The sequence below is a fragment of the Pholis gunnellus genome, assembly GCF_910591455.1.
Source record: "Pholis gunnellus genome assembly, chromosome: 24".
Taxonomy (NCBI): domain Eukaryota; kingdom Metazoa; phylum Chordata; class Actinopteri; order Perciformes; family Pholidae; genus Pholis; species Pholis gunnellus.
In genome coordinates this window covers 7,558,982-7,583,264 of record NC_136551.1, presented here as the reverse complement: position 1 = coordinate 7,583,264, position 24,283 = coordinate 7,558,982, and the positions used below count along the sequence as shown (strand labels likewise).

Sequence of the window (24,283 nt, the reverse complement as noted above, 5' to 3'; positions counted from 1 at the left end):
AAGGAGGCATTAATATGGTGAATAGAAAAGGTCAGAGCACAGGAACTTGTGGAGTTACATGAATTAATTTGACATGCATGGGGAGCAAACGGAGCCAAAACCTCTGGATCAAGAGTGGGCTTTTTAAGAGAAAACATATTGAATATTGATGATATACCCCAAATCATTACTGCCCTTGAACATCTGTTATACATTTATATCCGAACCAACAATATCAATCTGCCCACAGTCTGTAGGATTCATCCTCTGGAAACTTTGAAATTACTAGGTTTCATTGCAATTCATCCAAAAATTGTTGAGACATTAACAGAAAACACAAATAAATCAACCATGTAGTAGCATTAGATGTTTCCTTTAAAACTATCTAGGATTCTGGTTGGACTGAACCCTTGGTCTTTTTTCTTTTTCTTTCAGGATATCCCATCAAGCTGGAGCCCAGGTAACCACAGAGCATCCTAGGATCTCTCCTGTTCTGGACAGGGGGGTTTAACAGCAGGCGCCAATCTCCATGCAGGCTCTCAGGATGGGGAGTTGTGAGGAAGCTGCTCTGTTTGGCTGGGGCTCCTTCATTCAGCTCGCAGCCTGAGGAAGAGTAGGAAGCATCTCGGTGGAGGGGCAGGGGGGGGGCACCGAGGACCCAAGGGTGGACCACAACCGCGACCTGCCAGGCTCAGCACAACAGTAGCATGTCAGCGCCTGGAGGCCCTTCATGGATGTGTCGCTCCACAGCAAAGGCCAACCTTCTGCTGTGGATGGGGCTGGTGTCCATCTGCATGGCTGCCGTTCAGTCCCAGCAGCACCCAGTGGTCACCACCAATTATGGGAAATTGCGGGGAGTAAAGGTTACATTACCAAATGAGATCCTGGGACCAGTGGAACAGTATTTGGGGATCCCGTATGCTCTGGCCCCAACGGGGGAGCGGAGGTTTCAGCCACCGGAGCCACCCATGTCTTGGCCAGGCATCAGGAATGCTACTCAGTTTGCTCCTGTTTGTCCTCAGTTCTTAGAGGACCGCTTTTTGCTCAATGATATGCTCCCTGTGTGGTTCACCGCCAACTTGGATACAGTGGTAACCTATGTGCAGGAGCAGAGCGAAGACTGCCTTTACCTAAACATCTACGTCCCCACAGAGGACGGTAGGTCAACCGACTGTGTCTCTTGTCTTCTTTCTGTCTTTTACCTCTTCCTGTTTGTCTTTGTGTTGTTCCCTATTGTATTCCTCACTTGCCTGAGCAGGTCTTCCTTGAACTTCAAGGCTGTAGTTCACTGAAGGTCTCAGTCCTTTTCTACTCACAGGAAATAGTATGCGGCGTGTTTGTGATTCATGTTAAAACGAATGTCATTGTTCACTTATTTTTTATACGGCACCCACTAGCGCTATAACACAATCCTGGTGTTTACCTTTAATACATCATCATTTAAAGTTGAAGTCTTTCTAACACAGCTCGTCATATCTGCCCTTCTAACCAGGACTGGACTGCCCCAATGCCTAACTGTGGCATACGTTCTTTAATGATCACTTTAAAATGCGTGGATGGAAAGCATGGCTTTGTATTTTCCTTTGCATATAACAATTAAATCCTGATTCATCACATTGGCGATGGACAGCGCTACACAAACACATACTATTTTTCCCCAAATGTGATTGTGGGCTGGGTGACATTAAACACTTATACATTAAATATGGGATGATTGTGAAAGTGGATTGTTCATGCAGGAGGCTCTTCAATCCTTTCTGTCGAGTTTTCAGTGAGCACCATCTGACCTGCAGCAAACACTTTCACTACTGCTAGCAGCAGCAGCAGCTAGGAAGCTCATTAATTAGCTCCGCATGGGCACGTTTTAAAAGTACTACAGTAAATGAACTTTAATGAATTTATAATCTGGAATTGATAAATCCATCCATCCATTTTCATATGCAGGCCCAGGTAGCGTTACTTAATTAATTATGTCATCCCGACTTGTTATATACTGCTGGGTAGTACTGAAAAAAGTGATATAACAAATAATTGTAAGCCATATAGTTACTGCAGGATTTCATCATTACATACTTTGGCGAGTATGATCTTGAAACAGGTAATACATTACATTATATGTGGTATTAAAAAGTATTAAGTACTAAGTCTTAAAGTTAGCTTGATGAACTATGAAATGACAGTGAATGTATTAAGACAACGGGTAAACGTGGAGTTGTTGAGTCAGCATAAGCTTCTCGCTAAAATATATAGAATATACATTTAAAACCGTGAAAGTTAGAAATAAAGGCCAGTCCCTAGTATAGACCTGCTTTTGAGGGCAGTTGAGGTCAATAAAGAATCTGGTAACTATCTGAGAATTTACAGTAAACATACTGTAGTATTCCAGGAGCTGTGGTGGGTTATGGGTAATAAAGCTGCAATGTGTAGTCTGCTTTGTGCTCTGTAGCAGATGGGCACTTACAGGTAACAAAACATTGATTGCATTAATATGCTTTGATCAGCTGGTTATATGAAATTATTAACAGAGGTGATGCTGGAAATGCTTGATTTATATATGTGGCGGATGCTTCAGAGCACTTTGATTCAAAATATATATATTTTTGATTGGCAACTGTTCATGAAGTCCAGTTGAACTTAAATTGTGATTTTCTCCTAGCTCTGTAAATCACATGTCTATATCTCCTCAGACGAAAACAAACATAAATCAGAGGGGAGACTTGTATAGTTTGTATTTTGGGATAATGCTTGTTTCTCCTATCAGTGTATTAATGTGTCAGAGTGCTTTTGGTTCTCCATCTGCGTAGATGGAGAACATGTGTTCCAGGGCTCAGCCTGCCAGCTCCGCCCTCGATCATGCAGGTGCACTAACACAGGCTGAGAGAAAGGGGAATATATCTGAAATCATCCAAAACAGCTTTTGCTTTTCCTTTCAATAACGGAAAGAGAAAGAAAAACACTGTAATTCATGTTTTTAGATTTAGATTTGCTATGCTGGATGGATTCATTGAATACAAATGTTGGGCGAAGTCATGGACAACACGCTAATGTATGCTTTTTTATAATTAATGTTTATTTTCTTAACCTCTTGTGATTAGCATAATGGCAAAATTAAACATGTTTCTTTGTGCACTAATTATCTGGTAGCCCTCTAATTAGCCCTTTATTTGGCCTGCAGTCTAATCAGTGAACTGTGGTGTGTCTGAAAGAGAGGAAAGGCAGAGTCTTGGTTAAGTACTGAGAGCTCCGTCAGTCCAAGCTGCTTCGTGCGATGACTGATACGAGTGCTATTAAGCAAGAGTGATGTAAGATTGAAATAAAAACACAACAGAATGGTTCTGTGTTGCTATCAGGCAAAAGGCTCCTCCATAATCGCTTGTTTCCTGCACTCCCGTGTTTGAATGAGCACTTGTGACTTGGAGTGGCTGTGGGGAGCACTTTACCCACCCGGGTCCTGCAGCAGCAGCCACCATGTACAAGACTCAATGTGTGTTCTGTAAAAAAGCTCAAGTGTGTTGAACGTAACCTGAAGTGGTTAGAGGTCAGCGGGAGCGGGCTGGCCGAGCGGTTTTAGGGAAGCAGCGGGACGGTGTGGACGCCTCTGGAAGGATAGTGAAGCACATTAACGCTCGTGTCAGGCTGAGATCTTTGACAGCTCCGAGCTAAATTTGGACTGAGCTCTTGAGTACATGGTAGATTAAAAAGTGCAGGAGAGGGATAATCTCACAATCCTGTGTTTTTCGGCGGCTTTTCTCAAATGATTCAGTGTCTCCGAAAAGTTATTGTACTCGAGTAAGAGCACAATAAATCAGTGGACAGCAGTGCTGTATGCATAGTAAAGTATTTTTGTCCCTGTTTTAGGTGCATTTAAATATAGTGTATCATTAATAAAGCAGTAGCAAGTAATAGGGTTTCTCCTGGGTCGGTGCACTTTAGCCGGGTCTGTCAAGCCAAGCAGTGATGATTTGCGTTTCCACTCCAGCTTCACAATAGGGGCGAGCTAAACCGAGCTTGAAATCAAATCCGAGGCCATGGTGCTCTGCCGGAAACCGGTGGATTGCTCCCTCCAGGTGGGGACGGAGTGCCTACCTCAAGTGAAGGAGTTTAAGTATCTCGGGGTCTTGTTCACGAGTGAGGGTAAGATGGAGCGGGAGATCGACAGGCGGATCGGTGCGGCTGCAGCAGTAAAGCAGGCGCTGCACCGGACCGTCTTGGTGAAGAGAGAGCTGAGCCGGAAGGCAAAGCTCTCAATTTACTGGTCGGTCTACGTTCCTACCCTCACCTATGGTCACGAACTCTGGGTCGTGACCGAAAGGACAAGGTCGCGGGTACAAGCGGCCGAAATGAGTTTCCTCCGTAGGGTGGCCGGGCTCAGCCTTAGAGATAGGGTAAGGAGCTCGGACATCAGGAGGGAACTTGGAGTCGAGCCGCTACTCCTTCGCATCGAAAGGAGTCAGCTGAGGTGGTTCGGGCATCTGATTAGGATGCCTCCTGGACGCCTCCCACTGGAGGTTTTCCGGGCACGTCCAACTGGGAAGAGACCCCGGGGAAGACCCAGAACACGCTGGAGGGATTATATCTCCCAGCTGGCCTGGGAACGCCTCGGGATCCCCCAGTATGAGCTGGAAAATGTTGCGGGCGAGAGGGAAGTCTGGGTCAGCCTGCTTGGCCTGCTGCCACCGCGACCCGACCCCGGATAAGCGGAGGAAAATGGATGGATGGATAAACCGAGCTTCTAACTGGGCGTCTGTGGTTTGGAGTTAAGTTTCAGTCCCACATTCCTGTCTGTCACATATCAGCCGTATCTTACCGTTAACTGAGGGTTTTAATCAGAGCTGTGTTACTAATGATACTTTCATTGTGGAAAAAGTTAGAGGAGAAGCACTGCGTTTGTCACCAAAATGGCGGCGCGTCGTAAGCAGTTTAATAACAAACAGGCCAATTCTGTGACATTTGGTCAGCGGATCACTTTTAAATAGTACAAGGAAGGTGTCAGTCTCTTGCGAGTCTTCATCATGTTGAGGAGGAGGGAGCATGTTGAGAAGTAGGAGGGGGGCCCATGTGTCAAATCTGCTAAAAGACCGATTTAACTCAACAGCCATTCTAGTGCCACCTTCTCCCCCTGACTGTTTGGTTGATTATAGTGGGTGATGGTCCTCATGCCTCTCCACACTTCCCTGGTGTTATTCTGCTGCAGTCTGGCCTCCATATTCCTCCTGTAGATGTCCATGCCCTGCTGGTGTCCAGTTGGTGCCCTCATGACTCTGTCGGATAGCCCCTCAATGTCTCCTGTTCCACCAGTGACCATCTCCCGGCTCTACTAGGCGGTCGTAGAATGCCACTGAACAAGGGGTATCTTCTGGCAAGAAGTGAACCAGGTTGTGATCAGACCTGCCAAGAGGGGAACAAATGTGGAGTTGTGCTTTGACATTAGCATAAAGTAAATCCATTGTCTCTATTGGGGCACAGACTGTGGCAAAGTTTGTCGAGGTGCTGGCAAGTGCCTTGTGTAAAAAGTCTCCAGAGATCGGCATGAAGACATTGGGGGTGTCTGCTCGGCCGTGACGGAGTGAATGACGTCAACAGCGTGTGAATGTGGTTGGTTAGTCCTGATGACATGTAGTGTAAAAGCGCTTTGAGTGGTCAGAAGACTAGAAAGTTCAAGTCCAATTACCAGTTACAAGCCGGTGCCGTGTCGGCGGAGTGCAGAACAGCGACAGCAATAACAGCGATAGATAATAGGGACGCAGACCCAACGCTAAAAGTTTGGTGTCGATGTCGGGCTAGAGACAAGTTCCCTGACAGTAATTTGAGTCCAGGATGTCCTTGTGCAGCCGTGTCTCAGTGAAAGACATTGCATTGCACTCCCAATATACTCTCTGACTCCTCACCAGGGCCGTTAGCTTATCCAGCTTATTAGCAAGAGATCTCAAATTCCCCGTGACGGAGGAGTGATACGGCTTCTCTCTCCGGCTCTTTTCCCCGTTGCTTAAACTCCCCTCTGTAGCCGTAGTGCTTCCTCTTGACTTCACCCGGGATCTACAGTTTCTCCCCAGGTACCTTAGCCAATCTTTGGGAGTTGTTCCCAGGTGTAAACAAGGAAGCTTGTCCTCCATGGCAGGCACTGATGTAGTTCCCAGACAGAAAAAAAGTCTCACACACCAGGAGGGGAACTTTCAGAAACGTTGCAGAGTGCATTATGTATTGCTTGCTAAACTTAACAAACTACAATATTAAACAAAAGTAGAAGATTGGATGTGCGCTTCTCTTGACGAACTGTCACCTGGGACGGTGTCCGAAACTTGCAGTTTACTAAAGATCTAACCAAACAGTGTTGTGTTGGACATTAGCTTTTAAGTATCGCCACGACTGTAAAGCATGTACATGTCTTGCAACCTCTTTTATTCACAATAGGTGAATAGGCATTTAGGTTGTTGTACATGTAGAGCGGTTGGTTTCTTTGCCAAAATACAGTTCAAGGTGTTTTCTCTAAAGATCGCTCATCTCTTCAAACAACCAGACTTTTGATACCACAACAGTAGCATTTACCGAACTCAACAAATCTTACTGAACTTTTTTTTTTTTATCACATTTGACGAGCTGGAACCATCAATTTTGCCATTAAAAATTTCAATTGCTTAGCCCAAATGTATTCAAATGTATGTGCATTTGTAACAGATTCCTGTAATATCATTAAAATGAGCTCCTCTCTGATTTATTGCTGTTGTCGCATGCAAACATCATACAGTATGAGAGTCCAAAATGCCATGAACTTCCAAAATATACTGCTGTTCAGCACGACCACTATGACATTATCTTTTTACCCAACAGGGGTTTGAAAGGTTTCCATCAGATGAGGCATTGTGACGCACGACATGGCAGACAGGCAGCTCTATGTCTCTAAGCTATTTTTAATGGATTCTTGGAAGCAATGGGAGCCGGTGTGTGTTTGGAGGTGAGGTGAACCTGTAGGAAAACACACAGTGGCTCAAGACTCTACCTGAACATCACCCAAAGTGAAGTTAATGTACCGCATTACATTTTTCGAGCACATTATTTCCCAGGATTGCAAATAGAGAGACTAGACATGTGAGGAGAAACAGAGAAAAGTCATAATAGTGTATCTTACAGTCTGAGTGACATGTCTATCCAAGTTAGAGCTCCCCTCGCTGCCCATCATCTTTATATCCCCCGAGTTGGCCTTTTCAGAAATCCAGTGTTATGTCAAAATATCCTGCGAGCTGAGGATCAGGGAGGGATTTATAGTTTTACTGCACCTCCAGTGGGTTGACAGATTAAGCGATGCCTATTCTTCGTCATCTGATTTGAAGTTGAGAGAGGAAATCCGCCACCGCCTGCACTGAGCAATGCTCAAATGACTGTATTGTCGCAGCCTTTTAGATTTCCAGGAGCTCTTTTCGTTTGTGTGCAGAAAGAAGGAGAAAGACGCTGTGAGGGTATAGATGAAGGGTGGAAGTAGAGAAGGAGGCTAGTTTGGAGAGTGCATGTGTGAGTGGTGTTGAGGCAGTAAAGCTGGCTTCATCCGCCTCTGCAGTGGCTGCAGACTGACTGGGGAGGTGGCATGCAGCTGTGCAGTGAAGACGTTACCTGGGGAGGGCATTCTCGGGGGGGGGGAGACAACGCCACGGCCCCCTCGCCTCTATTTTTTAATTGTCGACACATTAGTTCAGTTTTACTGCTCAACACTGAAATGTAAAAGCCAGTGCAGTGTTAAAGCTTCCTGTTCCCTTCATATGCTCTACCACAGGCACTACCAACAGCTTAATGTTTCACCGGCAGCCATAATTTATTCCAAGCTCCCCAACCAAAAGACATTTTTCAGCTTTTTTTTGTGCAGCATTGGAGTGAGCTATTCCTTAGATTAAAATACTCTTTGCAGCACTTTACGGGGCGTAGATAAAATGAGGTAAGCCGAGAGAAAAATGGCTCTAAGACGGCACTTTCCGAGTCACTGCGGTTCAGTTTTATTTACTCGCATCTTGTTGCCAAACACATCAAGTGATTATGTAATTTGCAGGGTGTAAAGTCAGCACTTCCACTATGTTTGGTGGAGCCCACATCTGCGTTCGACGCACAGTGGTTCACACAGTTAGATACCTGCATTGATCAGTAACAACTATAACTATAACATTTAAAAATGTGAATTTTACTACTTTTGCAACTATTATTCTTTTCTGCTCGGGTGAAAAAATCATGCCAGTCAGCATCGGGGCTAGATAAAGGTCGAGTCAGCAACTAGGATTTCTTTGGGTCAATGCAGATATATATATTATATATATATGTGTACAGTATATATATATATATATACATTAATATCAAAGACTTGGGGCATAGATATGTAATGGATGCAGTATATTTTACAGTTTAACAATAAAACATGGCATCGGTGCATAGACCCAGTACACTCCAGCGGGAATTAAATAAATATAAATCAATACAAGTTGAAAAAAATGGCCTGTTGACGCTCAACAAAGAAGAGAGAGAATGAGCAACCATATATTGATCTTTACCGGGATGCACACTGATGAGATGAGGCCTGTTGGAGCGTTTCCCACCAATGCAAATGCTTCTCTCCGTGTTTGCACTGGGTCGGTTATGTTGGTATATTTTTGCATTGTTTTTATGTTTTTAAACATTCATGAGGTTACATTCCTTGACACCAACTGTACTTTGCTACAGTAACATTAGCATTATATTCTGTGTTTGGGGCAAATCGGACAACATATACACCAATACCAACAACGACATGCATTTTACGTCTCTGGGTGAAGAAAGCACCATGGTACTAAATACTAAAACCAATGTGAAATATTGATTTCATAAGGTGCATATATATCTAAATGTACTGTATATATCCTGATTTATTGTATTATTATGTTGTGCATATATCTGTGTGTGTGTGTGTGAACAGCCTGAGCAGATGTGAATGTTCACGCTCGGCCTAGTGCACTGACATGGCACTAGCCCGTGTTTGTGCAGCTTGCCCTCGCGGTATTGTGCAAACACTCCACCATCCCAGCGATGCTGCCACATAATGTGCCTGTTGAGACCTATTCTCCACCAGTTGTTGATCAGTGCATGTTGCAGCACACCATGGAGGTTGTGGCACAGTGAGATGGTACGCTCTTGTACAGTGTCAAAGCTCAAGGACTATTGGGCGGCACGGAGAATGACTGCCTTTATTTTAGTTTGAGCAAAAACCCTTCATCGCATGCGTCACTTCACTACAGGGAACGTGCAGTAACAGAGAGGTGCAGGAATGAGTCCTAAAACCTGGAAACGAATCAGTTTGTGTCACATTTCCGGTTCCTTCGTCTCAAAGTCACATGTTTTTGGTTAGACGCCTGAAATAAGGTCTGGTTAACACAAAGTTAATAGCTTGGTTTTATGATATATAATATGTCAGTAATGTTGTGGATTTTGAACCTTTTAAGTGTCTTTAAAACAAGTGGCTAAATGACACTACAAAGCGGGATAACGTCGACGAGTCCGCCTTCACAGCTTTGTTGTTTATACTCACGCTCATGTGACCGTTCCGAGTTCACTGTTTCATGGCTCACAGAAGAGCTTCCATTCTTCTTTCTGAACTTAGTTTGTTGTGAATATAATGCGCTCCTGTGTGCTGGATCTGAGGCGGTGGATCCTCGAACTACAGATGTGACGGCAGCTGCTGGATGGATCCAGACTGAAGTGAACGGACGGAGCTAACGGCTACATTTTTAAAGCCACAACGGAACATGAAAAGGTTTTGAACCGTCTTCCAACAGTTCGAGCTGTTTGTCTGAAAGGACAAAAGGGTTTTACGTCACTGCCCAATCTCGTCCAACAGGTCAGTGCTATCTGACAGGATGGAGACCTGCCAGTCAAATGGAGCAACAGTTAAACAGATGTTTTTGACTGTATTGAGTCTCAGATGTCGTTGTTAGCTCGGCTTGTTTGTTGCTGTTCTTCTGTATTTGGCCAGCCACCAGCTGGCTGGGAGATCTCCAATTACAGGACCTGCATGTCCATCGCTGCAGTAACTCACACCACCTTATGCATGAACACATATATTATATACCAGCACAGGTTAAACAGGTAGTTTGATGTACTGTACAAATGTTAACTAGTCGATAGGGATATCTCTTTCAAGATCCAGTGTCCCTGTTACTGATTCACAGAATACACACATTTTAATATTCATAGGGATTATATTTCGGTTGAAAGTAGTTCCGGTGACCACTGTCGCACAACGAGACTTGTTACTTCAGCAGATGTATTTGCACATCATGTGTACGGCCTACAGCATTGGTTCCCCAACTGGTTTAGATCACGACACTCCCCCAAAGGATTTGCTTATATGTTAAATGTATTTCTGTCATTTTCTTTCAAGTTTAAGTTGTAAAAGGAGACTTTTTGATGCTGTTGACTCGAGGTCTGACTCTGCTGACAGGCGCTGTTGTTTTTTATGTTTCCCTCGGATGAGAGAGCCAGATCTCTCACACACACACACATATATATATGATGTTGGGAACAGGCAGTACCGCAATGGAGAATATCCGTCTTTCACAAGTCAAAAACCTGTCCGTTAAGCTGTTAGGCGAGCGGTGCTGAGATGTTTGATGCTACTCTGGTTGGTGTGCTCAGAGTCAGTCCTGTCAGACTGCGCTGAGGGCTGAGATGTTTCCGCGCTCTCTGTTTACAGTGTCAATTATTCCCATCGCTGACTGTCACTATTTTTCTGATGGCTGAGCTCCTGAAAAACTGGAAAGGCGTGTTATTTGACTGTAACAACCGGCATCCGTCAGCTGTCCAACTAACTGCATAGAAACATTTGGAGACAGTGATTTTTATGTTTCTCGCACTTTTCTCCTTTTTTAATATGTTTAAAAAGTTGTTTGCCGATATCTTAGGACAGAGGTAGGCTAAGCTAAGCTAACTAACATCAAATATTACCGTAGACTGCTGATGGCGGCACAATCCATCTTCTCATCTCACTCTTGGCAAGAAAGTAAATAAGCAAACGTTTAAAAATGAAGAATAATTATTTTAAGCCAAATAACAATATATTCTTTTTTTAATTTGGATGAAGCGACTATTCAAACACCTAAACGCAGTAGCCTACCAATACTTTATTAATACTAGTAGGTGTATGAGAAGGGAGCTGGTATTTGAAAGAAACAGAGGATAATAGAACAAATAAGACATCTTTATATGTTACATATATGTAAAATATAAACTTCATATACATATTTGGAACGACATGTTGTAATTATGCAAGAGTGGAGGACTTTTCAAGTTTGACAATGATAATGAATGGCATCAGATGTGACTGGTCTTGACTTTATCTAATCCGTTCTTTGTGAATTTACCCGCGACTGTTCCGTGAATGAGAGTGTCTATTACACCGGTGTGGAACTGAACTTGTTCACTGTTTGCTGTTCTGGTGCTGCCGTTGTGCTGCTTGTTAGTCAAAGACGCTCTGTCACACGTGAGACTGTTCAGCTCACTATGAATTTGTTCCCACATGTTTTTTTCCTCACACAGCACCCAAACCTTTTTTCATACATTTTTTAAATGATTTTTCTTTTTTGGCTGAAAAAAAAAGTTTTTTTCTTTTTTGCTCTTTTTTTTTTTTTCTTTGAAATGTTTCCCCTTATTCTACTTTTCTCCTCAACACTAGGGGCCAACTCAAACACGCAAGGCGCTGATTTCAACAGTAATGATGGTGGCGGTGATGAAGGTATTTTTCCTATCTTTTCCCCCTTTTTGACCAACAAAAAAAAAGCCTGACACTTGTGCATGACAGCAAACCTGCAGACCTCTTTTTTTAAGTCAGTTTCTTCCGACCCCCTCTTTCTCCCCTTCTTTCTTTTCTACTCCCCTTGAAGTGCTTTTGAGTGCACTCAGCTTTTTTTCTTTTTGAATCCACCTTTCCTCTTTGGAGTCATGTAAACCAGAGGTCATGTGGAGAGAGGGCACCTCTAAACAGGAAGGAGGTCTCAGTGATGCTTTACTCACCCGTCGTTGCCAATACAAATGTGATCTAAATTCAGCTCTGCATGTTATTTTGTCTCTTCTGATGAATTCAAATTTTAAAACGTCCCCTCTCTTCCCTTCGCAGCATTTCTTTTTTTTTTCTTCCTCCATTGCTTGGTGAAGCATGAGCACTAACCCATGTTGTTTTGACAGTGGAAATTTGTTCATCGGTGGCTCGAAAGGAAAAATGAAACTCTGCAGCACTTTTTTTCTTTCGTCTATTAACACCGCGCTCCTCTGCATGATAATAACCGGATAGTGCGGTATTTTCTCGGCACTGTGTCGGGTAATCCGTGGGGACTGGCAGATGACTGGAGGTGGAAAGGAGACATTTCAGTTAAAGGGCACCATTTGTCTTGCGGGGGAGAGACATGCAAGTGCCAGAAAAAGCAGTTTCATTTCTGAATCACATGGGCAGTTGTTCAGCTCTTACGGATGCTGCTCCGGAGAGTGATATTTGACATAATCCTCACCGTGCATTCTTCTACATGACTTAGCATTAGCCAGGCAGCAATGTGAGCTGAGTGTTGACCAGGGGACGGTCTATAAAACCGAGGGTTTGAATCTATTCTTCATTGATTTATAAATGTCATCGACCCGATAGAGGGGATTTTATTTCTGGTTTGCTATTTTTAGAGCAATCATACAAAAGTAAACCGTCTGTGACCAAATCAAAACATATGAATGAATTCACTAGTTCTCCTCACGATAGACCTATTTACAGTATGACCTCTGCAGATCATGTATGTTCTACTTGTGTTACATGTAACATTACCATGAAATTGAAAGATAATCCAACTATATCCCAGCTCATTAACATGAATCTAAGAACCCCATTTCTTTTTTACAATAAGACCTCATTGCAAGTCATTTTTATGTAATTCCAGCAGTTTTTATTGAAAAATGTCCCTTTTCCCAATGAATGTTTATCATTATTGGATTATTCCACAGTTGTAGTATATATATTTCCCTGTGATTGTTTATGTAGCGCTGTTTATTCATTATGTTTGAGTCTCCATGAAGCCCTGATGGCTCTTTGTCATTCTAAATAGCCTAAAATCACTGCACTCTGCAATTAATGCAGAGTCAGACTATTGCTGTCGATCCACCGATATACATTATGCATATTTGAAGTAAAATAACAGATGTTACATAACTGACGTTGATGAAAGTGTGAAAACTTCATTTATTGAATATAATTCATTTAAGATGAATATAACAGCAACCAAAGAAGGAGCTGTATGTTGTGTTTTGTTGTTCATTTAACTTGACATTCAATGAAGGATTAATAACAATGTACACTGCATTAGCCTGAGATTGTCTCAGTATCCTACTGAGTAATAGGACTTAAAGTTTGGCAATGTAGTAATTTAGTGAGATTTGTATTCTCAGTAGAAGTAAATGTAAAGCTGTTTGTTGCTTCATTACTGAGCATCACTCTGCAGCATCACGTTATCTTTTCTGGTAAATCCTCTGAACTGTCTCCACTGCATCACCTGCACAACGCTGCTGGTGTAATGAGCTGCTGCTGTGCTAGCTCAGGTGCTAATTACATGCAAATTGTGAGCTGAAATTGAATGAAAGGCGCAGTGTAAATTTGCCCTGCGCTATTACATATGTAAATCTGGCCCTCTGTGGGTTTTTTTTTGCCAGTTCCATAGCAAAAAATTGGTGCGATATAGGATCACAGTGGTGTTATTCTAATCTCATGAAAAGACTCTCTGAGCTCCATAACCTCTCTGTGTTTCTCAGCTGTCTCAACCTTTTCTGTGAGGAGTGAACTTAAACATAAATGAATGTTCCTGACCATCTTTACTGCCATTACGACATCAAAAATATACCGTCTTGAACAGGTAAACCATTTAGAAGAGATGTATGTTTGAAAAATCACAACTGAATTGAAATGATGAATACATGAGATCAAATGAATACATTTAGATGGTGTTAACAGGCTTTCATTGTTTTCCTCTTATCAGTAAAACAAACAGAATGAACAATAGCAACATCCAGGCTCCCTCATGTGGCTCAAGTGTACTGCAGATATAGATTTTAAATGAAAGACTTTGGAAGAAATTCAACAATTTTTCTTTGGCGACCCGAACAAAGTCTTCTCCAAATCACCAGTCTTTGGGATTGACCGTAGAGATTACTTGTGGCAGCAGGACGGTGCATGTGGGACTGAGTCAAAGTAAACTATAGCTTGTTGTGTGTAAAGAAGGCACATGTCAGCCAGTGCAACAGTGAGACTCAGTCATGTGCTTTTAATGGCACAGAGGAGTAAGACACACTGACACAGTACTTGGTGGTAGGATTTTAGGTACATTATTGTAAAATGGACATCACACCAGATTGTTATAAAGTTTGACTGTGGGAATAAAGCAAACCAAAGCAACAGAATAAGTCATTTGCCAATGACTCCAAAACCAACCTATATGGAGAGAACCAACAACAGGCGCACGTTGTGAAACAGTCCTGTGTTTGTTTGAGCCATCCTTCCACCAGACCTCCCTACGTTGTCGTTCTTTATACTACGTGACCTGACTTCCTCCTTCGCTCCCGTCATAATTACTACGGCCACTAGAAGTCGCCTAACACGAAACTTCTCGTACAGACGATCTCTACGGCCTTTTTTTGGGGAGGGGGGGGAGACAGTCTGGAATAAAGATGCATTTGTGCTAGAGGTTGCTAGCCTCAATAAAAGATTGTAATAGCCAATGAACTGCAATTATATAGCACTTAGCAATTGGCGACCACTCAAACTTCCCCCCACACATTGGTGGCAGAGGCTGTCATACAATGTTCCATCTGCTCATTAGTAGAGCTACACATCCGCACGCAAGGGACAGGGATCAAACCACCGACTTTCTGATGAGTGGACGATCGCTCTACGCCCTGAGCCACAGTCGCCCCATGATAACCACTTCAACGTTCATACATTTGAAAAATGAGGACAGTTTATCTGCAAAAACCTCTATGCTTAACTTTAGGCTGCATTAGCTCATATTGTTGGCCACTAGGGGCAGGAAAACGTCTTATATATTATCGTGTCATAAAGTCCTTAGGAAGTTCTAACATTAAAAGCAACCAAAGTTAAGCAGCGCTTCCAGCCATGGCAAAAGTGGAATGAGGGAAAAGTTGCTTCATGTGGAAGTGTCGGGGAAGTGGGACGATTGAGATCATGCAACAGGATTGATGGGAAATGTTGTCTATTTGGAGAAACTCCTAATTTCTATCAGCTACATGCTAGCATTTGACCACGACATCATTTGTTTACAGTAGTTGTCCTGTGGTCTTCTACTTAAACTGATGGTGATAGATCAGAGCTGGTTGGCCATTAACGGTGGACTCCAGGCCAAGATATCCAGACTTTTAGTCCCGTGTGTGGATCAAACTCCAAAAGCAGAGGATCCTAGAGTTCCCATAATGCAACTCACTGGCCTCTTTTATTAGCCTGGTAAAGTCTGATCAGTAATTTGGTGGAGTACTCCTGAAATCCTTGAGGTTTGCTGCCAGACTGTCTTTAACAAAAGAACAAGAACCCCAAAATGTTCCCAGTGTATGTGTATGGTACAACAAAAAAAACATGTCAATTTGGTTTTCATTCCAAATAAATGTAATGAAATGATACACTAATGTTTAAAAATTATCCTCAGAGCCACATTTTCCTCCTCACAGGAGAGAGTTCCCCAAATGAATTTCATGAAAGTGATTGGTTTCTTTAAGAAACTGTAATTTAGTTAGTCTTCTAAAGGCTGGAATTTCCTCCGGGGTTTCATCACACCGGTTAGGAAACACCATCATATATATTGGGTTTGCGCCGAACAGATGTAGCGTCGTGTTCCTCAAATCAGAAGGGCCAGATCGTTAGGAGATGGCAATGTGTTGTTAAAATAGATTAAAACACGCCATCTGCCCACAGCTGGGTTGGAAAAATGACAACATCCTCCTTGTAATTGCAAGAGGAAACCCAATGCATTTGATTATGTAAACAGTGTGTTCTTACCCAGACGTTACTAGCTCAGGTTTAGTGTTATAGAGTGCAAGATATAAGCAAAGCATCAACTTTTCATGATCCTAGTTTCTGCTGAAACTACAGGGGAAAAAGACAAACCTTTGGGAAAAAAACGATTTCTTTATGGTGAAAGGTCTGGATAAACAGCGTCTTCAGGCACTACTTGGCTGAACTGTGTTTTCGGGAGAGCACGCAGAATCGATGCACTCTGAAAGTTTGAACATCTGCAGTGGCAATGAATTACTCCTGTGGATTCCCTGTGGTTCCAGCTATACCTCAGCGGCTGCTGCAGAGAAACCTCGCAGCACTGCAGACAACCACACTTCGAGCCTTATGTGCCGTACTCTTCCACATCACTTGTTCTGGAAGTTTGCTCTTCACTGTTAGGTGAGCTTTTGTCAGACAGGATTGTCTTAAAGGGGACATGTCCTGCTCATTTTCAGGATCAGAGTTGTATTTTGGGTTTCCACTAGAACATGTTTACATCTTCAAAAAACACAAATTCTGTATGTCTGAATATACCTGTAGTCATCGTCTGTCAGATACCCTTTTGTTTCAGCGCCTGTCTCTTTAAGCCCCCCCCTCCCAAAAAGTCCCTTCTGCTCTGATTGGAGCGTTTTACCATCTTCTGCGTCACTGCAGCCAGGGCTCACTGTGTGTGGCAACTCCACCGAGTTTAGCAGCACTTCTACCAGTGACTGTTTATTTGTGACATCAGAAAGTCAGACGGTTTGTTTAAAGGCACAGTTTATTTATATCGTATAGACCTGCCTTAGAATCAAAAAAGTCTCATTTCTACAAAATGGGACCTTTAATTGAGGGTGAATCTAATGTACCCTCAATTGTCTCTAAACCAATATTTAAATGTCACATGTCATTTTATATATATACAGTATATACATACACATGATATTTGCTCTAGCATTTTATTGGTAATGATATGGTCCAAGTTTTACATTCTGATTTACCTGATTTCGGTAATGTCGCACTACATTGTATATATTTATAATGCTTAAAAGGTATGGCCATATTGAGCATAAATACCCATTTTTATACAACATATACTATAAGGATAGTATGTTATACAACATGCACAGTATTTTAAATACATCTTTGACTTCACAACTAATAGTCCCGCTACATATCAGCACATACATTATTTTGATGAATGTGAAAAGATTATATTGGATCAAAATATATATCCATAGGTAAGCATACAGAGTCCATTGCTTAATATCTATGTTCATACATTCTGGATTTTTTTTTTTCTTTCACAATATACTCAGCATGCTGTATTCGGTGCTTAGGTTTGTGTTTGACTTTGGGTCAAATAATGACTTTCTGTGACGGTGGAGAGAGAAGGCTGGCTGTAGTTTTTGGCATGTCAGTAGAACTGCGTTGAACAGGAAGTACGCTGCTGCCTGTGCTGTGGAGAGCATTCTGGGACAGACAGAGCCAGCGACGGGGAGCACACTTTACATGGCCTCCCTTTAGCTGCCATTTGTATTCATCCAGCTAACAGTAGAATACGCTGAAAGCGATGGAAACATTCAGACAGACCCCCTGGTACAAGCTCAATACCATGCCCTTCCTCCCCCCACCCATATAAAGATGAGTAATGTGTGCACCGCCGCGCAGCCACTGGAGGAATATATTATCCCTCCAGCCCGGGTGGCAGTGATGAATGTACGGGGACGAACTCGCTGCACAGTCACCCAGGCAGCACCACGGGCCCGAGAGAGTGAGAGGCGCACAAAGAAAGAAAAAGAAAGAAAGAGCACTTGAAGCAGTTGGACTTCTTCAGTTTTAAGTGCACTCAACGCTGACAGGACTGGGACATGGTGCCCCGAGACCACCCTCTCCTTACCCGGCCATAAAACCTGGCTCTAGATCTGCAGGGCATCTCAAAGTTTGATCGAAGTGCCCAGAGTGGAACCCCCCCCCCCCCCCCCCCTTCTCCCTCTGACTTCTGACTCTGTTGCTGCACTACACAGAAAGAGATGGGCAGTAACAGTCAATTTGCCTGTTTGTTTGATGGAGAGCCAGCCGAATAGTTTTGTCTGAGCCCACAGAGGCCTGCAGCGACCATCGGATGCATATCAGTTAGAGACTATGACAACTTAATGGCAGCGCTCTTGTTTTATGTGCATCTGCCTCTACAAGGTTGTTTCCTCCGCCCACACTGTTTAATGTGGAACTGACTGACAAACAGGAACTTATTGACACCAGCCGGCCGTCCTGCCACCGTAATTAGCAGGCTTGTTTTTAACCGGAGTCAATCTGTCCGGGGTCGGCGTCCCGGGCCGACCCCTACCGCTACTCCTCGGATTCACCGTTTTAGAGTCCCCCCCCCTCCCCTCATCCTGTTTGGCTGCAGGATTAGCAACCCACTCGGAGCACAGCGGAATTAATAACCTGTCACCGTGGGTTGTTTTCCACTCTTTGCCTCACTGTTTTCTTTTGCGGAGGAGGAGAATGATACACTCCTCCTGCCCTGCGCCTCCTTGGCTCCTTGGCTGTGTTGCTTTTTCTGCCAAGCCTACTGAGGTGCATCGTATACAGTAAAGCCGGCTTTTCCAGTTGCCCACCGTTGTGCATCTTGCCACAGCTGGAAGAGAAAGCGATAAATGGTGTGGGGTAGCGGGCATGCTCTTTAAACTAATTACACAGCGCAGACTAAAGCTCAAAACTAGTGGCATGCATTTTAAATTACAGAGGTGACTTCAAATAACATTCATGTTCCAGAGCACACACTTAATTTCCTAATAAAAGCAGGTGTTCAGATAATGGCTGGGGCTGAAGGTCAGCGTGACCAAATCAAGCCAGTCACTGATAAAGGCAGTGTAAAGGACATTGAGGATAGATGGAATTACCTGTACTTCAACAGCTCAAGCAGTAAACTCAGCATAATGTACATTTCCACAGCAGTCATGCTGTATACTGATTCTCTCTGTTTTGTTTAGTTTGAACACATTTAACCTTTAAACTTTCTAATGCAGGTCAACGCTTTGACGTTTAACATGAAAACCCAAGGGGCATAATCCATTCATTTGCTGGCAGGATTAGGCTTAGCGAGGCAACAATTCCCCCACCAAGCTCTCTGGTTGGGGTTAAATTTGATCCATTAACCCTTTAACCTCTAACCCACTAACACTACTTTAGAGGGGAGGGGGAAAAAAAGGCAAAATGGAAGCTATTGGTGGTCATAATGTTAGAGTCACAGCAGCAGAGTTGTGAGTATTACATGACTCTACTAATGAAAATAGTCTTTTGCAAAGCTGATCAGAAAACAGGGTTATTCACAGTAAACTCAATATATTCTCTAATATAAGTGTTTCAAACAAAGGCCCACTCCCTGCAGTTGAGGTAAATCGAGGCCACTTTTTGAGAATTGACGGTGAACACACAATCTTGGCTTTAAATCTCTCACACTGGCAGCACACAAGCTGGCCAGCTCCGCTCTCAATTTGACATTTTCCTCAGCAGATGCTCTCATCCCGAATGACATTTGAGAGACTTCCAAGCAGCCTGGTCGGCAGGGCCAGGGATAATGGGTTCGTTCAGCTGTTGGTTCCAGGCAACCAAAGCTCACTGTAGTGCAGGAGGGCTAAAAAAAAAAAAAAAGTCGGACCACGTGAGGATAACAATAATTCTTATTTTTGCAGGTTGGTTTTTTTTCATGGGTTGAAAAGAAGTGCAGTGAGGAAAAGATGTCCACAGACTCTGCCTGTTTTACGTCTCGGTAGAGTGCAGCCAGACGACTTGATGTTCAAATGAGCTGAGGGCTTCTGATGATGAAGATGCTGCTGGCTGATTTACTGTGAGCCCTGCTCGATGGGAGGATTTATCTTCTCCTTCCATCTTCTTTCATGCAAAGGGCCCCACTCTTAATTTATAATCACCACCTACACATGTACTAATCACCAAGCTTAATCACAACTGGAGAGCCTCATAAACAAGGTATTCATCTGGCCTAATTGCAGCATTCCCTGCAAATTACACAAAGAACAAACGGAGCAGGCAGGAGGGGAGATGTAGAGATTGCAGAGTTAAAGCCATGGAAATTCTTTTTAGAGTCTGCCGGAGATTCATATCTCGAACATCATCTATCCCTCTTATGTGCTGTACGTACGAATGATCAGTGTTAAATCAAGAAAGGTCAAACTAGTTTGCTTGTTATGTCGACACTTTGTTTGGTTGTTGATTACAACAAATGAATGCCGTCTTGTTTTCCTGGGCGACCGCGATTTACTCCAAGCTGTTACTGTTCTCTCTATTGAAGACTTTAGCGGGATAGTTGTGGTAGAAGTGTTTGAACTTTTCATTGAAAGCTGCCAGATGTAGAAGTTCTAATACATTTCAATTTGTTTTGATGGATTTTTCTTTGTCTCTGTAGGATGAGACAATCTAAATTGAATTGTCCCCTGCAGTATGTGATGCTTTCATCCTAGGGTTCCCTTGTTGGATCCGTGTATTGGCTTTTTCACAGAGAGACCGGCCGATAGATCAGCCAGGTATAGAGGAGGATATTTGCTTATTGGAACTATATTGGTATTGATGCATAATGTAGGCAAACAAATAGTATCGTAATAAGACATTTCAGTGGTATAATGTCCGATATATATATATATATATATATGGTTATTCACTGCAAGGTCTGCTCAACAGAGAGCACTACGCTGTAAAATGTCCGGCTCAGTATTTTGGGATTCTTAATCTTTATGTATTTGTGTACTTTGTTTTGTAAAGGATCTGCACATATGTAATTGCTATTCATATCTTTCATTGTAGCCTTTTGGGTTAAGAATGTGTTTACAAAAATGACATACATACCGTTAAAAAAAAAAACGGCATCAAAAAAGAGATCTAACAAACATTGGAAAAACATAAGAAAACCTAATATTTTTTGGACAATTTTCACATTTTACCAGCAATACCACCAAAAGGTCTTCCTGTCTTCCCCCAACAAATGTCACCCCCGTGAGTAATTTGTGGGTAATTTTGTACCCCGTGAAACCAAGTGTTAATTTGACTTACATACCTAACTTACGTAACATACTTAACTTAAGTTATCCAACAAACCATCTGAAACTCATTTGAACTCAAACAAGGATCTATTACTAAAACTAAGCAAGTAGTTTTATTGCCTAAACCTCACCAAACTGAGACAGTTTCACAACGTTAACCACGTTTACAACTGAGAATGTCACGTTCCGGTAGGTGGATGTGTGGATCTCCTGCCATTGGTCGGGGCCCTCATTTAGGAAACACTCCTGTTGGTCATACGAGTGATTACTAACAAACGACCAAAGTGGTCTTATAGGGATTTGGAGGACTTGTTGTATTTAAATATGCGCTAAAGGGTTGTCACACATTTTTGTTTTTGATGCTGCAGTTACATTAGATTTGGCCTTCATCGTGGTGCTAGCACTGCTGTCTACAGACACAAGGAATTTTACCCATAATCCATTGCTCATCCACTGCAGTGTTTTCCTTTTTTACTGTAATTTAATTATTCTCTCACTTAGTTCAATTGATGGGTCATTGTATGTGTTGATTCAACAGTTAGGTTTTGTATTTACTGTGTATGTGGTACCCCAATGTCTACTTTCAGGCTTTTTTTGTATACGGTGTATAGAAGTGACATTTTTAAGGAACTAGTACCAGATTGTGGCTTGGGGCCACTGTGCATGGGGCCCTTGATGGTTTGGGGGCCCTGGGGTAGTTGTTCTACTTCGCTAATCGATGCATGCATCTGTTTTGCACTCCCTCCCTGCTGCTTTACCTGCATGGGGTTAATGCTGTTTATCTAAATTTCCCTGACCTTACTTAAAAATGTCATGCACAAAATCCTAGAATAATAGCAGCTCAACGTATGTTTGAGTAAATGTACTTAATTAGTTACTTTCCACTGCTGACCTCGGATATCTGAAACTATATGAATGAGCTCTTCCTGATGTCTATTTAAACTAAAATATGGGCGTAGTGTAGCAGAAATGTTCCATCATTTTTCAGAGGTACATGTTTTGGGGATATTCTTTGAATTTCTACATCAAATACAAAGTAACATTTCATATATTTGTATTTCTTTTTTGGCAGACATCCACGATGAGAATGGGTTAAAGCCAGTCATGGTTTACATCCATGGAGGCTCCTACATGGAGGGAACCGGCAACATGATCGACGGCAGCATCCTGGCCAGCTATGGGAACGTCATCGTCATCACAATCAACTACCGGCTCGGTGTTCTGGGTGAGTCCACCAATCCGAGGCTTTAGTCATTATGGGGAAGGCTGATTGAGTCAGAATGTGAGTTATTAATTAAATGAGTGATTTAATGACTCACTGTTTCACCGACTGGATGGTCTTTGTGTGAAGGAAAGCTCTGGTGGACGACAAATGTTCCTCTTTGGGTGTACATGCAGTGAGTGGGACAGTGGAAACACATTAATGGTCTGTATGTCAAAATGTATTTATCGTTTCATTCTTACGGAGCAAATATATGCTGTAGCAAATCAAGCAGATGAATTCACTCAGACGTTTGATATATTCTTGATTGCTTGCATGGTTTGTGGGCTTTTGTGATTCTACCCCCTGGTGCTATTCAGCTGCTAATGGCAGTGGAGGAGATAGTTTGCATTCTTTGCTTTATTTCAAATGGTTGTATTCAAACGCAGCCTCGATTGACCCTCAAAGCAACAAAAGCGCGCCATACAAATGAAGTGAAGAGTCTTACATTTGTAGCGTTTTCAATCACTTTAATCACTCTGCAGCATCAAACATCCAGCAGCCTCAACATTTCCATGCCTGGAAAATTGATCCGTTGTGATCCGAGCCGGTATCTACACCACAGTGCTGTGCATCTTATTTTTGTCCCCTCTGTCAGATGAAAGTGGTTTCTGGATCACACAGGAATACTTTATCTTGCCTTTGCCGTAAAGGTTTGGCTTCTGAATGTCTGTTGCCCGAGAAAAAAAAGAAATGTCGCAGTCTGAGGAGGAGGCTGATGACATCAAACGTTCTGAGGGAAAGAGTTTTGAAGTTCCAGCTGAAGGGAGCATAGCTGTGGCCGTTCTCTGGCAGAACATCAGGCCTCTTCTGATCTAAAAAGGATTCTCAGAAAGTTTATTTTGCCCATTCTAAGTCTGACCTCTAAATGAGGTGGAAAACAAACGTGAACCCATCTTTCTCTTTCTAAAGAGGGATATTGAGGAACACAGACGTAGACGTAGCTGGGCAAAGCTTATTTCTGCTGTATATCTGATGTAGGCTGTTAAAGAAGCATCTCTCACATGTCTGAAAAGTAAAGAAAGAGTGAGTCCTTAGCCACAGGCTAAAAAGGAAACCATTACACATGCTCCAGAATTGCAGTCACACTTCCCTGTGCAAGATGGAAAAGGCTATACGGGAGGAAATAGCAGTCTGATTCAAAAAAATATCACTTGAGTTTAGCATGAGCTGGGAACTTGTAGAAAGTTCTCACGTTCTAACATGAATAGTGATGTGTGATTTAGAAAGAGGCCTCTCCCAGGCCAACAGTGCCTCTGGGGAATTAAAAAGACTCTTTTTCTACACAATAGCGGCACATATTCTACTCCTGATTCTCCCAGACAATCAGTTACAAACTAAACATCCCTAAAAGTGAAGAAATCTTAAGATGAAACGTTCTACAGCATCCAAATTAAATGCAAAATAAGTCATTTGTTCATGGCCTCTAGTAAGGCAACAAGCATTTGCCAATCTGCTGCACTGCTAAATGGAAATCATGTCTCTGTGCCTTCCAGAACTCATTTAAAAAAAAAATGATAATACATTGCTATGATAAAATGTGCAATGTGTAAGATCGGGCCAGAATATTAGTTAAAACATTGAAAAGAAAGGAACTGACATGAGCGCGCTAACCAGCTAGCCGCGGCCCGTCCTGTAATACCACTTGATGATGGAAAGGATGGCGTGTCTTACATACATATCAAAATAAACTTCTGTGTTCACAGGAGATGTACAGTTTTTGCCGGCTACATGTTTACGGTGTGTTTTCAACATAATGTAGTAAATCTTAGTTTTAGTTTTACTTGCTTAGGTTTAGGCAACAAAAGTACTTTGGATAGGCTTCAAGAGATAGTGGTAATGATTGCAAGTACTTTTGTTCGGTAACATAAGTACGCTTGTTTTGTGGCTCCATAGACAATATGGACTGAAGTCATGCTAGTGAACGGGGGAAGGAAAATAACTCTGGCTTCGGCTATTAGTGCATTT

General features: G+C 42.6%; 1 protein-coding gene across 2 annotated transcripts in view; it reads left to right on the top strand.

The window, feature by feature from the left end:
• Window positions 1-686: 686 nt before the first annotated feature.
• The window catches only part of nlgn4xa (neuroligin 4 X-linked a), a gene marked incomplete at both ends in the record, with an annotated part of 70,495 nt that continues 46,898 nt past the window's right edge, over window positions 687-24,283 (top strand). Inside the window, 3 exons of one of the 2 annotated variants that reach the window (XM_079185315.1) lie at window positions 687-1,137; window positions 11,660-11,719; window positions 22,127-22,279. In XM_079185315.1, the coding sequence (XP_079041441.1) occupies window positions 687-1,137; window positions 11,660-11,719; window positions 22,127-22,279 (664 nt within the window). Of the gene's footprint in view, window positions 1,138-11,659; window positions 11,720-22,126; window positions 22,280-24,283 lie in introns of those variants that run through there. The other variant, XM_079185316.1, reaches the window with a different exon arrangement.